Source organism: Glossina fuscipes, unplaced genomic scaffold (assembly GCF_014805625.2).
Source record: "Glossina fuscipes isolate IAEA_lab_2018 unplaced genomic scaffold, Yale_Gfus_2 28, whole genome shotgun sequence".
Taxonomy (NCBI): Eukaryota; Metazoa; Arthropoda; class Insecta; order Diptera; family Glossinidae; genus Glossina; species Glossina fuscipes.
In genome coordinates this window covers 11152882-11168009 of record NW_023998423.1, presented here as the reverse complement: position 1 = coordinate 11168009, position 15128 = coordinate 11152882, and the positions used below count along the sequence as shown (strand labels likewise).

General features: G+C 33.7%; 1 protein-coding gene across 9 annotated transcripts in view; it reads right to left on the bottom strand.

The window, feature by feature from the left end:
• LOC119636803 (EH domain-binding protein 1) overlaps positions 1-15128 on the bottom strand; it is a 65143-nt gene that overhangs the window by 9350 nt on the left and 40665 nt on the right. For 5 of the 9 annotated variants that reach the window (XM_038032427.1, XM_038032436.1, XM_038032433.1 and 2 more), the window contains exons 3-7: positions 11909-12116; positions 4951-5132; positions 3939-4138; positions 701-1757; positions 422-624 (exon numbers count right to left, since the gene is read on the bottom strand). In XM_038032427.1, coding sequence (XP_037888355.1) covers positions 422-624; positions 701-1757; positions 3939-4138; positions 4951-5132; positions 11909-12116 — 1850 coding nt within the window. Of the gene's footprint in view, positions 1-421; positions 625-700; positions 1758-3938; positions 4139-4950; positions 5133-5480; positions 5692-11908; positions 12117-15128 lie in introns of those variants that run through there. The other 4 variants (XM_038032430.1, XM_038032431.1, XM_038032432.1 and 1 more) reach the window with 4 other exon arrangements.

Genomic DNA, 15128 nt, shown 5'->3' with positions numbered 1-15128 from the left:
GCAGGAAGGAGGTACACCTTTTAGTTATTTCACACATAAACTAAATGCGACCACTTTGTCTTCTCGCGTCCCTACTCGTTAAAGGGTTCTCACGAAAAGTAGGCCTATACACCACAAAAGGGTATAATTGATTTTTTCTAACGGAACTCTATTAGGCGAAGGGATGCAGGGTATTTAACAGTCGACTATTAAGCTATAACTTTTTTATGTCTGCGTAGATAACAGTAATCCTCTGCCTTCTTCTCCGATAGAGCGTTTAATAAAAAAACAGTCTTTTTCTTTCTTAGCTTTAATGAGTTCTTCTACGTATTCTCTTAACACGATGTTTAGAAGAAGACGAATTCCTATGCATTTCGACTGGTAATCTACAAAATTGTTTGCAAGCATTTTAATGTCAATGGATAGGCGATCGCAATATTACCGATTTGTTCAATTTGTAGTTGCTTGCCAGTAAAATGGGCACGCAATTGATGCAAGTATGTCATGACAGCTAACTTATCTGGTACTGCCAATAAGCTCATATCGCGTGGCTCTATAACGCGCGGTATACCCAAAGATTCGGCTGCATCGAAAGCAATGCGGCAATTACCCACCACGTCGTGTGGTGTCAGTTTAGACATATCACTAAAGATGAAAGGATTTTATTTTTAAAAGAGCAAAGAATACAAAGAGATACACAACGTTTAGCATATGCACTTACATTAGATTCGGTTCAAAGTTATGGATAATAGCACAGAAGGCCATACCATTACGCCAACTGGTAGTTAAATTAGTAACCTTAACGTTAGGATAGTCTTTGGTAACATCTTTGCACCACTCTAGTAAATCCTGCCCTGGAGTATTCTCCTTGAGTATAATTCTTTCCAATGGCTTATTGGAATTACTTGTAAGCAAATGGCCATTCGCATTGGCATTGGCATTGGCATTGACATTGGCATTTGTAGTGGTAGTATTGGTGTTAATTGAAGTACATTGCGTTGTAGTAGAAGCGTTAACATTATTATCTATCGATTCATAGGATTTTTTCAGATTTAAGGGCTGCAATTCGGGACGTTTCGTTTCTGTTTTATTAATAATTGTACAATTAGACAATTTCCTGACATCATCAGACGATTTATTAGCGGGAGAATGTTTCTTATCATCTTTTATTTGTTGCTCTTCTTTGGTTTCCTCAGCATTATTCACGGAACTAATTGATGTGATATTCGAATCATCGAATGATTCGTTTATTTTACTTTTCAAATCTTTTAAAATATTTTCGTCATTTTTTTTCTCTGTTAAATTTGTATTAAGAGATTCTATAAACTTATTACTATTTGTTATCTCTTTAGTTGATTCCTGATTGTTTGAAAAGTTCAATACCTTCCTAGCACTACTATTACTTTCGAACATATCCTTTTCCAACTTTGGCTTTTCACCTACTTTGCTGATAGGTGTCGAGGTAAATATTTTATTGAACTTTATATCTGTCTTAGAAGCAAATTCCGTCAACTCACAGATATCTTCTTTATTTATTTCCATAGGAACTGATTGTTGTTGTGGAATTTGTTGTTGTTGTTGTTGTTGTTGTTTTTGTAGTTGTAGTTGTTGTGGTGATTGTTGCTGCGTTACGGGCAGTGTTACCGCACTTGGTGTCTTTAGAGTATCTTCCGGCATTTCGGTCACATAATCAGTGTTCATTTGTTTATCTGATTCAAGTTCGAAATTCAAGTTATTAAACTCAGCCAATGGGGTGGGATCTTCTGATAAAGAAGGTACTTTATATACATATGTACACACACAAAAATGAATACGTATACACACAATGAAAGGGGAAAAAGATGAAGACGAACACAAAATACAAAACACGATGATGCATAAATAAAAAAAAAAAGAAAAAAAAAAAAACGGAAGGAATGAAGCGAAGGATGTGCGAGATTATTATTTTCATTTTTTTGTTTTTGTTTTTTGTTTTTTAAATTTGATAAAGAAATCATTATAAAGTTTATTGTATAAATACGTTGTTATTATTGTTGTTGTGTAGTTTATAGGGATTTTTATTTTCAGTATTTTTTTTTAAGAAACAGAAGAAAGAGAGAGAAAAAGAACATAACAAAAATTAAACTAGAAATTAATTAATTAATTCATAATTTTATCTAAAGAAAATATCGCTGTAACGCTGTTATAATAATATATCGAAATTTAATACTTAGTCAAAAGTATTGTAACAACGAATGCAGAAAAGACAAAGACAATTAAACTTTGTATAATTCTGTCTGTTTCTTTAAGAAAAAGACACGCAAATAGTAATCAGGAAAAAGACTGTTATATTAACGAAAGATTTAGTACCCATCAATCCAATCTATTGCAAGTATTGGTATGGGGATCATATATACAAAAATTCAGAATCAAAAAGTTCGAGTTGATATTTATTGAAAGTATAGTGAGAGTGGTTATCGAGTTTTATGTGGTATTTTAAGTAGGCATGCGAACGTGTCGAACCTATTTTTCAACGCTCTCTGTTGAGCCGACCTACGTGTATAGGCAAGTTATAGTCCGCTTAATTATGATCTCCGAGACGACCTAAGTCACAAGGATTTTTTTTTTGCTTTTGCGGTTTTCAACACTTAAGTACTTTCAAAGCTCTCTGTTGAGCCGATTTACATGTATAGGAAAATTATAGTCTTCTTAATTATGATCTTGAGAGTTTTACGGCCATATTCCGAGACGACCTAAGTCACAAGGATCTTTTTTTGCTTTTGCGGTTTTCAACACTTAAGTACCTTCAACGCTCTCTGTTGAGCCGACCTACGTGTATAGGCAAGTTATAGTCCGCTTAATTATGATCTTGAGAGTTTTACGGCCATACTCCGAGACGACCTAAGTCACAAGGATTTTTTTTTTGCTTTTGCGGTTTTCAACACTTAAGTACCTTCAACGCTCTCTGTTGAGCCGATTTACATGTATAGGAAAATTATAGTCTTCTTAATTATGATCTTGGGAGTTTTACAGCCATATTCCGAGACGACCTAAGTCGATAGGTTTTTTTTTTGGCGGATTTCAACACTTAAGTACCTTCAACGCTCTCTGATGAGCCGATTTACGTGTATAGGCAAGTTATAGTCCACTTAATTATTATGTCACAAGGATGTTTTTCATTTGCGGTTTTCAATACTTAAGAACCTTGTTTTGTGATAAAATTGATATTGGAAAACTTTATGGTGATTATTGCTCAGGAATAGCAAATTTAATTCCACATCACAGAAGCTAACACAAGAAAACCTCTTATCTTTTGTTAAGATTAGTAAACTCTCACAATGCTGGAATACAGCTGTGGATAATAGGCAAACGAGATACGGACGGATGAATGTGGAGAGAGCCATTAAATATTTTGTGCAGGCTGGAAGGCTAGGGAAACGTCCGAAAATTCCCAACTAGTCAAACAGAAATAATGGGTCAAAAGAAAGGGTATACTTTGTTCAATTAATTATCGAAAATTCTATAATCTTTGGAACGTTCGTTGGCTGTTTATTTAACGCGGCACTGCATTTAAATTTGAATTAAAAAAAAAAAAAAAAATATGGTTTACATCAATAATCTTTTCATTGAGTATTTAAGGGATTTTGCAAAACTCTTATGGATTGATAGCATGAAAAATATATTTTAATTTAATTTTTTAAACAACGAAGATCCCTAACAAGCACTCAAATACAAAATAAATGTTTCAGTGAATGACGCTTACAGAGGATATTTGTAACACTAGTGTCTCTAAATGAAATACAAGTAATCTAAGCTAATTTCCATTTAAACTCTGAGGAGAATTACGAACTGATAATTTCTAAAGGAATGCAATTTAAAAAATGTAACTAATTACTTATACTACGTCTGCATGAAAAACTAAATTCTAATAAGACAACTACATTTAGAACGAGATTGAATGGATTTTTTTTGTTACTTACCACTCAATGGCGTCGGTAAATCCATGCAGCCATTTAAGCTGGTAGTCATTTGTTCCAATTGTTGCGTAAAATCGAATAAATGATCTGAGATATCGGCCGAATTTTCCAAGTCTGGTATATCTTCTAGATCATCCAGCGGAGCAACATCACAGTTATTGTTGACCGACATTAGGGAGACAACGCTTTGCATATCTTCATCGCTGTTAAAGGAAATTAAAATTAAGTATCTATAGAGAAGTAAGTAATACTTTAAATCTTTTCAATTGTTATCTAAAGGGGCGTGGGGGAAGAAGACTCAAAGACTACAGAAAGAAGAAAGAAGAGGCGAAAGAGGAGAGAAACGAGGATATAGAAAAAACGGAAATGACGGAAATGAATAGAGAAAAATTTTGGGAATGGCAGAATGGGGAAAGGACGCAGGCAAAGAAGAAAAGAGTATGAAAAATACAAAGAGAACTCACAAGCCTATAGGGGGTGGGGGATAAAAAGAACAAATAAGAAAATTTTATTCAGTTCTGGTCGAAAAAGAAATCATGCTCTCATATTCTATAATATTGAGTAGGCGCCAAGAACGATAGATGCATTCTACCCAGAATAAATAGAAGCAAGTAAAAACACTGTAATGGGCAAGGCTCACCATTAAATACCCTTTATCGCTTTACTTGCTCGTTTAAAGAGTTTTCTAAGTAATACCTTATATGGAAATTGATGGAAAAAATGTTCCGATCCGAACAGTTTTCAATATCGTTCGTGTGCTTGGGCCATGACACGGGAGTACACCGAATTTCATTAAAATATCTTAAAAATTCCTGCTTGCAGATTGAAAACAAGATGAACAGACGGACAGACAAGCTTGGATCGATTTAAAAAGTGAACTACATACATACGCACACACTTAGCATATAGTTGTGCTACAAATGATGATGTATGACGGTATATAGCAAATCATACGAATATTACATAATGAAATTTAGAAATTTTAATTCGCTTATTGTCCCTGGCGTATACGTACGTGGCTTTTCCTTCCCTTAGGAATACACAACTGATGGTTAATTCCAACTCGGCGGCGGTGATTTTACGTGATACCGGCTTTAAATTTAAAGTAAAACTTTGCTGAGTTGACTCGATACTGGCATATTTACGCATATTTATGCTCGCATTGGCCAATACACGTTTCTTACCCAGCGGGGTAATCTGCAAAGAGAAAGATTAACTAGCTTTTTAATTTGCTTATAAGGAAAAGCTTTACATTAATAACTTATAACATTTATAGTCAATTAAAATAATTTTTTCCGTTTCTAATATCTCGATTGTTTTTGGTGCATGACCAAAACTATTAAATAATATTTTTACACATGTTTTTCAAACAATATATGCATAATTGGAATTCATACTATGTAATAATAATATCAAAATAATTTTATACATTTATGCATAAGAGGTATATATAGCCTTTAACACATTTCCAATACAATCGTTAAGATACCTAGAATAAAATGACAGACGGAGAAGAAAATTTTACAAGTCTTTCAGAAAACTAACCTTCGTCACGCCACTCTGGCAAGCAGATATATAGGCTTTAATGATTTTTCATTCAGAATTGTCATTGTCAGAATTGATATCTGCTCTACCTCGCAATTTCTATCTCGAAATTTCTTTTATTTAATGTAATTTTCTTTTCTAATTTCCGATCATTCCGTTGGCACAACACATTCACATTTATTTACGTCTTTGACGTTTAAATGATTGATTTATAATCTTAATCTCAGCTTTCTCTCCCATACGTTTTGAGTTGCAAAATACCTGCGGAAATAAGTAAAGTAAGTTAATGCGGTCTTCTGCAGAGCTGCAGTCTGTTTTTGGAAATTTCATTACGTATACAATTGAATGGAGAAAGAGACCGCTTAAAATGGTCTAAGAATTACAAAAAAATCCTTTTGAAAATTTTAACAAAACGTCTCAATCCTTTTCACACACACACACACACACACGGAATGATAACATTGTTACACTCTATCTTTGGTTTATCAATATATAAAGCATTAGTCAGATGTAGTGAAGGGGACGGAGTTTTAATTTCCACTGCAAGAGCAACTTCATCAGTTATCTTCAATGTTTAAACGCCCACGCCAGCCATTACAGTTAATGTAAGCAACAGCATGTAACATCTTGTAGACATATATTTATATATTTATGTGTATATATATATAGTTTAAAAGTGAATGTGCTTTTCAATCTCGTGCAAAAAAATACATTTATTAAAGCATTAAGCACGATACACTAAGTTGAGATAAGTATATTAACTTGCTTGTGTGACTAAGCAAATTTATTGAAACAAGAATCTAAGATCGTCTAGTTGAGGCGAAATTAATGGAAAATATAGCCGAATACAACAAAGATAAAGTATCACCAAAACCACAGACCATAACCGCTTCTAATCAATATATATATATATATATATATATATGCACCTATTACAATATACTCTTTTTAAGCATATTCAAGAATTTCGCCCGCACTGTTGCTTGAATTATGTTGGGGAATTTAATGATGTCCAAGGGATGACTACATATCTCGGATAAGTGCTACCAAATGAATTTGCGGAATATGAGAGCAATTTTACAGCAAGCAACCAAGACAAATGCAACTTTATTTAAGTTCTGAATGCATGAAATATCAAATTTTTTTGGGGTTCACGGTGGCAATGAATTTTTAGAAAGCTCTAAAATGAGCCAAGTTTTAGCCTAAAGTCATAGACACTGTCGATTGTGGATAAAAATCTATTGAAATGATTAATTTTTAAGCTAAAGCGGACGTCGTTGTGGACAAGTTACGGCTATTTGTGTTTTTGAACCTAAAGATTGGAAATATGTAAGCAAAACTTTGAGCATTCTATGTGAATTTTTGGCGAATAAAGCGCCGAATCTGTAGCAAGGTGGACAGAAGAAGTGACCAACAACACATTGGTTTAAAATCACTTTAGGCGCTTACTTGATTGTCTTGCTCAGAAAGGCTCGAAATCTCTACTGCCGCTCTTTACTGACTCGATAGATCATAACTCTTTATATATAGCCTATAAGGGCAATTTGATCCACGTCTTTTGTCTCTACATACGAGTTAGGGAAATTTTGAATTATTTTTGCAATAAATATTTTGCAATATTTTTGTATAGTGATGTCGTTGCCTGTAATAATCTTCAATCCAATATTTAATACAAATCTAAAATCCGAAAGTGTTGTTTATGGAGCAATTGATAACTTCACACTTACTGCTTTCATATATGCATGTTGCCTTGAAGCGATGAGTATCCAAGATTCGCGCTAAGGCAAATACAAAATAATACTTTCTTACTTGTTTTTTTTTTTTTTTATCGCGTCAGACACTTCAATCCTTCCGCTATGTTGAGTTCATAAAACGATAAAAGATACGAAGGCGTTTTTGTGTTTGCTTAAATTCAACTCAAGAGAGAAAATGTGTGGATTGATAGCGAAAAAAATTTCATCAAGTCAAGTTGCTGCAGCACACTGATTAAATTATACAAATTAAACTGTTCAGCTCTAAATGAATTAAATTTATATTCATAGACGCTGAAAAGGACAATTATTTCATTATTAAGAATAATGGATGGCCATGTTTTCAAGAAGAAGGCTATTACAGGTCGCAATAAGTCATGCAATTATTATACGATTTATACTGCAGGGTGTATTAAATTTGTATGGATGTATGTAACATCTAGGAGGCACTTGAAGACAATTCCGCCTTTTATTATGCGGATTAATTCAGAATCTTTTTCTGCATCCAGTTAGACTTATTTGTCCATACGTCTCGCTGATGTCTGCCCGATCTTGGTTATGCTTCACCTTTGATATATCAATGAAATGACAATTTTTAGGACCACTACTTGCTACGATGGCTTATTTAGCAAAAGTGGTTAGACGAAGAACTCTTGTAATTTTCATTTCTTTTTTGTTTTTATTTTGTAATTGTTCTCAGTACCTCATCTTTCCATTACTTGTGCAGGCATTCGAAAGGAGACAAAAGTGACGCTGTAGCAGACTTTTTCGGACGTGAGAAAAAGAAACTGCTTACTATCTCTGCAATCAGCCTTAGTCTTAGAATAACTATCTATCGATTTTTTGAAGTCGATTCCTTATAAAGCTGCTCGTGCCGTTACATATGGCATCAAGGTATTATTTTGTCGCGAAGGTAAATTAAGAATTGTATTAGGCGAAGTGGCGTACGGTATCTAATGGTCGCGCTTGCTCTAAAACGTTTGTACTTATTTTTTCTTTTCATAGTTGTTGCATATTCTTGATAAGAATCCTCATTTTCTCACATATCAAGGTGAGAGGAACCGCTAAAAAAAAAAAAATAAAAAAAAAAAACTTAAAGCGGAAAATCAATACATATAAGCATAATATTAACACAGGATATAATACGACTGAAGGTTTTTGCATGCATTTGAAACAGCGTACAGCAAGAAACGTTTATGCATATTATTGAATGTTGAGGACGCGTTTCCTTTCTACTTGAACTGAAGTAGTTGGCAGTCTTAAAAGTAAAGTGCTTTAAAAAGCAATGCCATTAGCTTGGCCTTAAGGAATTCGAGCACGTTTTAAATCGGAGAAGGGCAGAAGAAAAAGGCGGCTGAAATTATTCAAAGCAATTCTTTTTTTCGCTGTTGTAGGTAGAAGTTCGGCAATCAGAATAGAATTATTATCAGCTGATTTTATTAACACTATTTTTAATATAAACGAATTCTAACATCACACTATAAAGTGTTGTTCACTTTAACGATGGATTCATTGTCCGTAACATCATCGATGTGCATTTATGGCAACTAAGTAAGCTTAAGAAAGAAAAAACTGGAAAAATCAAAAATGGTCGATCTAGCGGATAATAAATAAGTAACAATGACAAGCTAAGATGTCACTGCTGTGCCCAAAAAATAAGTTCAGTTTAATTTATTTCTTCCAAGTAAAATCATGCAAGTAAAAGAGCATTCATAGTGCACAACACTACGATAATCGACGAACACTATTAAAATCTCCTTGATTTGTAAGCGATTTTGGTCTTGGCTCACTTTTTGCATGCATGATATCCATTCGATTGATCGGTTGTTTTCGGGTCGTATCACAGAATGACACAATACCGTAACACAACTAAACAGACTTGGAAGAAACGAAACACATTCAATCATACTCGAATATTCATTTAAATATTATTATTATTATTATTATTATTATAATTTTAGACTAATGAAATAAATTCTTAGCCTAAAAAAAAAAGAAGAAGACATTGAGCACTAGCAGCACAGGCTATCGGCTCTAATATAAATAAATGTACATTAGATAATGAGCTTAGCAGTATTAATAAAGCAATATAAAGAATTGATATTTAATAATTCAAGAGAAATTGAAGAAATTCAAAAAATTTCTTACAATACCAGGAAAGGAGCTGCGATGCTATCAAGAAAAATTCAAAATTTGAATGAAAAAGTCATCCATTGTGTGTTAATCTTGGTAGTATCTTTTTGCTGTGAATGACAGAAAAATAAATTCCATTGCATAAGAGCAGAAATGATAATAGCTTCTAACAGTATTCGATCGAAATCCTCTACTATCTCTGCTGTGGACAATTTCATGTCTGGCATGAGAGCCTTCATGTTATTCTATGATTGCATGCTTCCGTCAAAATTGAAGCCCATAGCTTCCTTTTGGAGACCAAGAGAATGTTTACAACAAACAATCAATTCAAACAAACAAATCAATTCAGAGTTGATGCTGATCAAAAATATATATACTTTAGGGAGTCGCTGAAGCTTCTTTCTTGATGTCGCAAACGGTTTGACAAAATGAATATACCCTCCATCCATCTTTCGGCGATATGTGTAAAAACACTTTACACATACATCTGAAATCTGTATTTTAAAATATGTGGGAAAAGTTCGATCGAACATTGAATAGCATTTTAGAATTTTTTTATCTGCTCTTTCCATTTTCTTCCGTCTTTGTTATATACATGTTTTTTTTATCATCGTACGTGTTTTGTGCTGTGTTTGGTGTCCTAGGGTTTTTCACAGTAGAGAAGTGTATCATAAGAAGTCACTACAGTCTCGTGAATCTGCAAAAACAATCGAGCTATTCTATCGCTCCAACCACAGCAGGTGTGCTATCCAAAGTTACGCTTTTTTGAAAGTTGCGAGGTCCGTTTGACATGTATCGCAGACGTAACGTACATACGGTCAATGCAACCTTCTTCTTCCGTGTCTTGAAGAGATTTTTTATGTCAAACAGATGTCATTTCTCTTATTAGAAAATTTTGTTCAGTTATTCTACGATTTTTTGAAAGTTATGAGGTTTGATTGCATTGTATAATCGACGTACTGTACACAGATTCGATCTGACATTTTAAGTTTGTGAGGATTATAGTTTTGGAAAAACTAGTTTGGTTCCTGTTGCCACGGTAAATCTCAGTGGCTATTCCAGCCGTTCTTACCTCTGATATTTATGAAAGTTTGATATTTTCTATAAAACTTAAATTCGAAGCGTAAGATGAATAGGGGACGTCGCCTGAAGGATCGGTCATTTTAAAAATGAAAAGTAAAAAAAAACACTAAGTTAAGAATAGTGAATCGACCATCGTACGTCGTATTATTACGTACATGTATTCAATATTTCAACTTGAATACGCTTGATGTGTTCCTCAGCAATCGAAGGATGAATGTGGAGTTCGTTTGCACTATACAGTGGTTAGAGTGGGTTAGTCTCCAACATGGGCCGCAGAATGTCACTATCGCTTAGATCAACAACATTTACAAACTCATTTCGTAACATGTCCAACAAGTTTTCCACAAGCGACGGATACGCTGCTTTCTTCCTGGAACTAATGCCAAATGCATCGCTTTATCCAGCGCTTATTATTCAGTCTGAACTTTGCATCTAACCGATGAAGTGTATTAATAGTAATCCTCTTATATCGCACACGAGGTACGCTTAATAATAAGACCGTGCATGACGCATCCTAACCTTGGCCTGACAACTGAAATACGGCAGAACTTTCTCGCCAACCTAACATATCTATTATGTATTGCGTTTTTATTTCTTGTTTGAGCGATAGTGACTTACTAGCGTATCAATTAGACGAAGGCTGTCAAATATCTTTTGTACTGCCAGCAACCGTCAGCAACCGGCAAAACCCGAAGAAATAAATCATCGTCTATAGGGAGATGCAAGAATTTAATAAATTTTACTATAAGCGAGACGAAGGCCACTTAAAAAATTAATTGCGGCAAAGCTAGATGATCGTCAAATTGCACCTAAACTGCTCATCAATCAATTTTGATCGACCGAAACTGGCTGAGCAATATATGCTCCAAAAATGTAATCAATGTCTTGATAGCAACGTGACAAATGGTTAATAATTGATTTAATAAACAATTCACAGGTGAAGAAGATTTCTTACTCTTCATTACGAACGTTTGACTTGTTGAGCACTCGTAACGACGAATGGCTGAATCATACGCCTGATTAGACCTCACACCACTTGTTGTATAAGGGTGTATCCAGTTAGTGCGGACGTATGCAACATCCAGAAATATTTGAAATAGACCCACCTTTCTTCAAGCTATTTATGTTTATCTGTCCGCCTATCCACTCGCCTGTCATCTCATATTCAACCTACGGGTTGCAATTTTTGCCAGATTTTGTTTAAATTTCGTACACGACGAAGTGACCTATTTAATGGCGAGCTGTGTCTCACTATAGTACTTTTATTTTCTTCTTTTTCCCGGCGTATATTTGCGAGATACTCGAGTTGTCACTGAAAAATCCATATGAAAACCAACAAAGCCAGTGAACGAATTTCAAATTGAATTTTATTATGACAGATATCGGTTTCACTGAGTAGTTCTCGTGTTGGTGTTAGAAAATATTATAGCAAAGAGAAGTAAAGAAAAATTTTACACTTACGTCTTCAATGACAAAGGTCCAATCTTTATCCTCCAGCTCATGAGTACGCGCATCTTTGAAAAGCGTCACGGAGATTGAATGATTATCGGGAACCGGCCACGATATATGGCCAATTAACGGATTCATCATATCTGGTTCCCAAGGTAAAGGCGCTGAAGCGACTCGTCGCGAACGCCTTGTCCAAACTACAGATAAGTTTGATGGCCGCCTGAAAGAACAAAAAAAAAAAGAAAAAGAATTGTGTTTTTACTTCGCATTTTTGTTTAGTTCTATGTTAGGAATTTTTTATGATTTGTTTAGTGTAAATTGAAAACAAATTTAAATTTAAATTTTTTTTTTTCTTTCTTTTTAATTTCCTTCAAAAGAAACAAAACGCATTGAAAAGCAACAAATTGCTGCAAAAACTAGAACGCTTTTATAAAGATAGAAAAAAGAAATTGACTGAAAAGATGTGAAAATTATACTTTTCCTGCGTACACACTCGTATATGCCAAGAGTCACAGAGAAAAAAAAAAAAAAAAAATGAATAAAAAAAAAATACATGATCTAGGTCATCCACAGAGCAATGCAATGTGTTGGGTTACGCAAAAATGTTATAGTTCTTCTTAAATTGCACTGCTGGTTAAGCAGATGTTGTGTTTGCTAAATTATATCCTGCTTTTTTTTTATCATAAAAAAAGTCAAACGAAAATTTCCCTCTAGCGTTTTTCATAAATTTAAAAATAAATATTATTTTCTGTGCGATATGAGGTAAGAGACCCATAGTAGGTAATCGCCTGGGATGCCTGTGATATCTATCAGATCAAGTGTTGAAATTGTTATGTTAATTAATGGCATTTCCTACCCATATACGAGGTGCAATACATTTTTCCATATAATCCCCGCAAAATATTAAATTGATATGATGTGAGTTACTGGAATTGCGTCCATTTTCGAAATTTGGTCTATGTTCGTGGACTAAGAACACACATAAAAGTGCTTGTGAAAATGGGAGTTTTAATAACAATGGACGGAAAGACGGACTTGGCCAGATCGATTCAAAAGGCGGTACTAATAATTATCTATACATATATATATATAATTATAATTTTATATATATAACTATACATACACATATATACATACATATATAACTTTTGTTTGTAAAATTAGAATTTTTTTTCTTTTTTACCCAGATACGGCTAAGAACTTATCTAAGTTTTCTTAGCATCTTACGCTGATCAAAAATTTGTATACATTACGGGATTTGCAATGTCTACTTATGAGTGAGAAGCAACTAAAACGATGTAATTACTTCACCCTATTCTTTCGGTAGTACATGTAAAACCAAAGCAATCAAGAATATTGTTCCATTCTGGCGTATGATTCATTCCTGTTGCATGTCAGATTGTTAAAAGGAGAAAATAAAAAACAAAAAAAAAAAAAAAAAAAAAAATCATGCCACCATTTGTGTTTTTCAATTTACTTTACTCTTTTTTTCTTTTTTTTTCCTTTTTGCATACTATCTGTCGGTTTGAAAGTTTTTCTTCTCTGTCCGTTGATGAGTTAAAGGGCTGAATTCATGAAGTGCGGCGACGACTCATTACATACCCTTAACGTTAGTTGAATTTAATTTATGGCAGGGTTTCAAGTAGAAACCATAACGAATAAAACGGTGTAGGAGTGAGGACGTAGGTACATTTAATATTTTCCTTATTTGAGTGAATTTTTTTTTTTTTTTGTAGTGATTTTTTATCCATTCTTAAAAGAAAACAAAAACAAATCTAATAATAACATGTTTGTCAACTCTTGCGACAATCTCACTCTCTGCGCGCCAGAAAGGGGTGTTGGCCAAAGTACATATGTTTTTATAAAGGTAATTACAATAAAAATTGAAATTTAAGAAAATAATTGTTGGTATCTTGGGTTTGGTGTGCAAGGGGGTTGCAATGATTGCAAACGTATCCTGTCGTGTTACGAGATACACTCTACACATCAGTGAGTTAAAATGTATAACCGAAACTAAAGATATTCTTCAAGCCGAAAACATTGTGCGCTGTTATCGTTGAAGATATCCTTTCGGTAATAAAAGACATGCAAAACAGCAAGACTTCTTTGTAGGAGTGTCAATAACAAAGTAAGGAACAATAAACATAATATAGAAATACCTTGAATACCGAGTCAGTTGGGAAATGGGCAAACTAGCCTAGAGGTATTCTCGCTAATAGTTGTGAACTTTGAAAATACATTAAAGAAAAATTCGAAAGCAAATAAACAATGCTAGCTCCTAACTCTACTTCTGCTAGCACTCCAGTTCTTTATATTAAGCGTAATCCTATTCCACTATTATATCACGTGATCAAGTGATCACAACAACACTTGCAGGAATTTGCTTTGGTCATAGCAGTCTACCACTTCGATTTGCAACACTGGGCAAAATTTTACAAGAAAGCAAATACTTTGTGGCTGCCATGGTATGTCGTCATTTCAAAAGATCGTACCATTAATCTTATGAATATTTTGAAAATACATCCATTAAGTGAAAAGTGTAAATTCGTAAAAAAAAAAAAGAAGTAAATAAATAAATAAATATGTAAAGTTGAGAAAAATGCTGAGTGTTAAGATATTCGGTCTAAAGCGAGTGTAATTTTTCTAAGAACTACCAGAGGTACAAATACTATTCAACAGAAAAGATAATCTACATGTATACGCTTTTGTGGTATTTGCGAACACAAGCCGCATGAGAATTTTCTTTATTACACTGAATCAACAACAAAGCTACTGTCCGAGTGACTGTTTGTAAGCAATGTTAATGCAGCATTTAATTAATGTGCTTGGTCAGGAATATCTGCTTTATCCTTTACTCTGTGAATGAGGCAAATTAAAAAAGAAGATTAGTATAAATGTCGAATTTTTTTTTTTTATGCTCACCGCAAAAGAAATTATATTAGATTTCCTAAATGTTTGTCAAGCTTAAAAAAACACATCACTATGCATATATTATACATATATTTTTGACTTGAGTGATGGGCAAAAGTCATTCGCTTCATAATATCAAGTTTTGTCTCTTAAAATAATTAATAATTAAATTAGAGTCGCAGCAAGCTTGGCATTAAATAATTTTGGTCGCTTTCATTAGTTAAATTGGTTCATGAAGTCCTCGCAATTATGTAAAAATTCATATTTCCCTACATTCGATTTTAAATCTTTTACTTTAGAGTTAAATTTCTCTTAGAGAAAC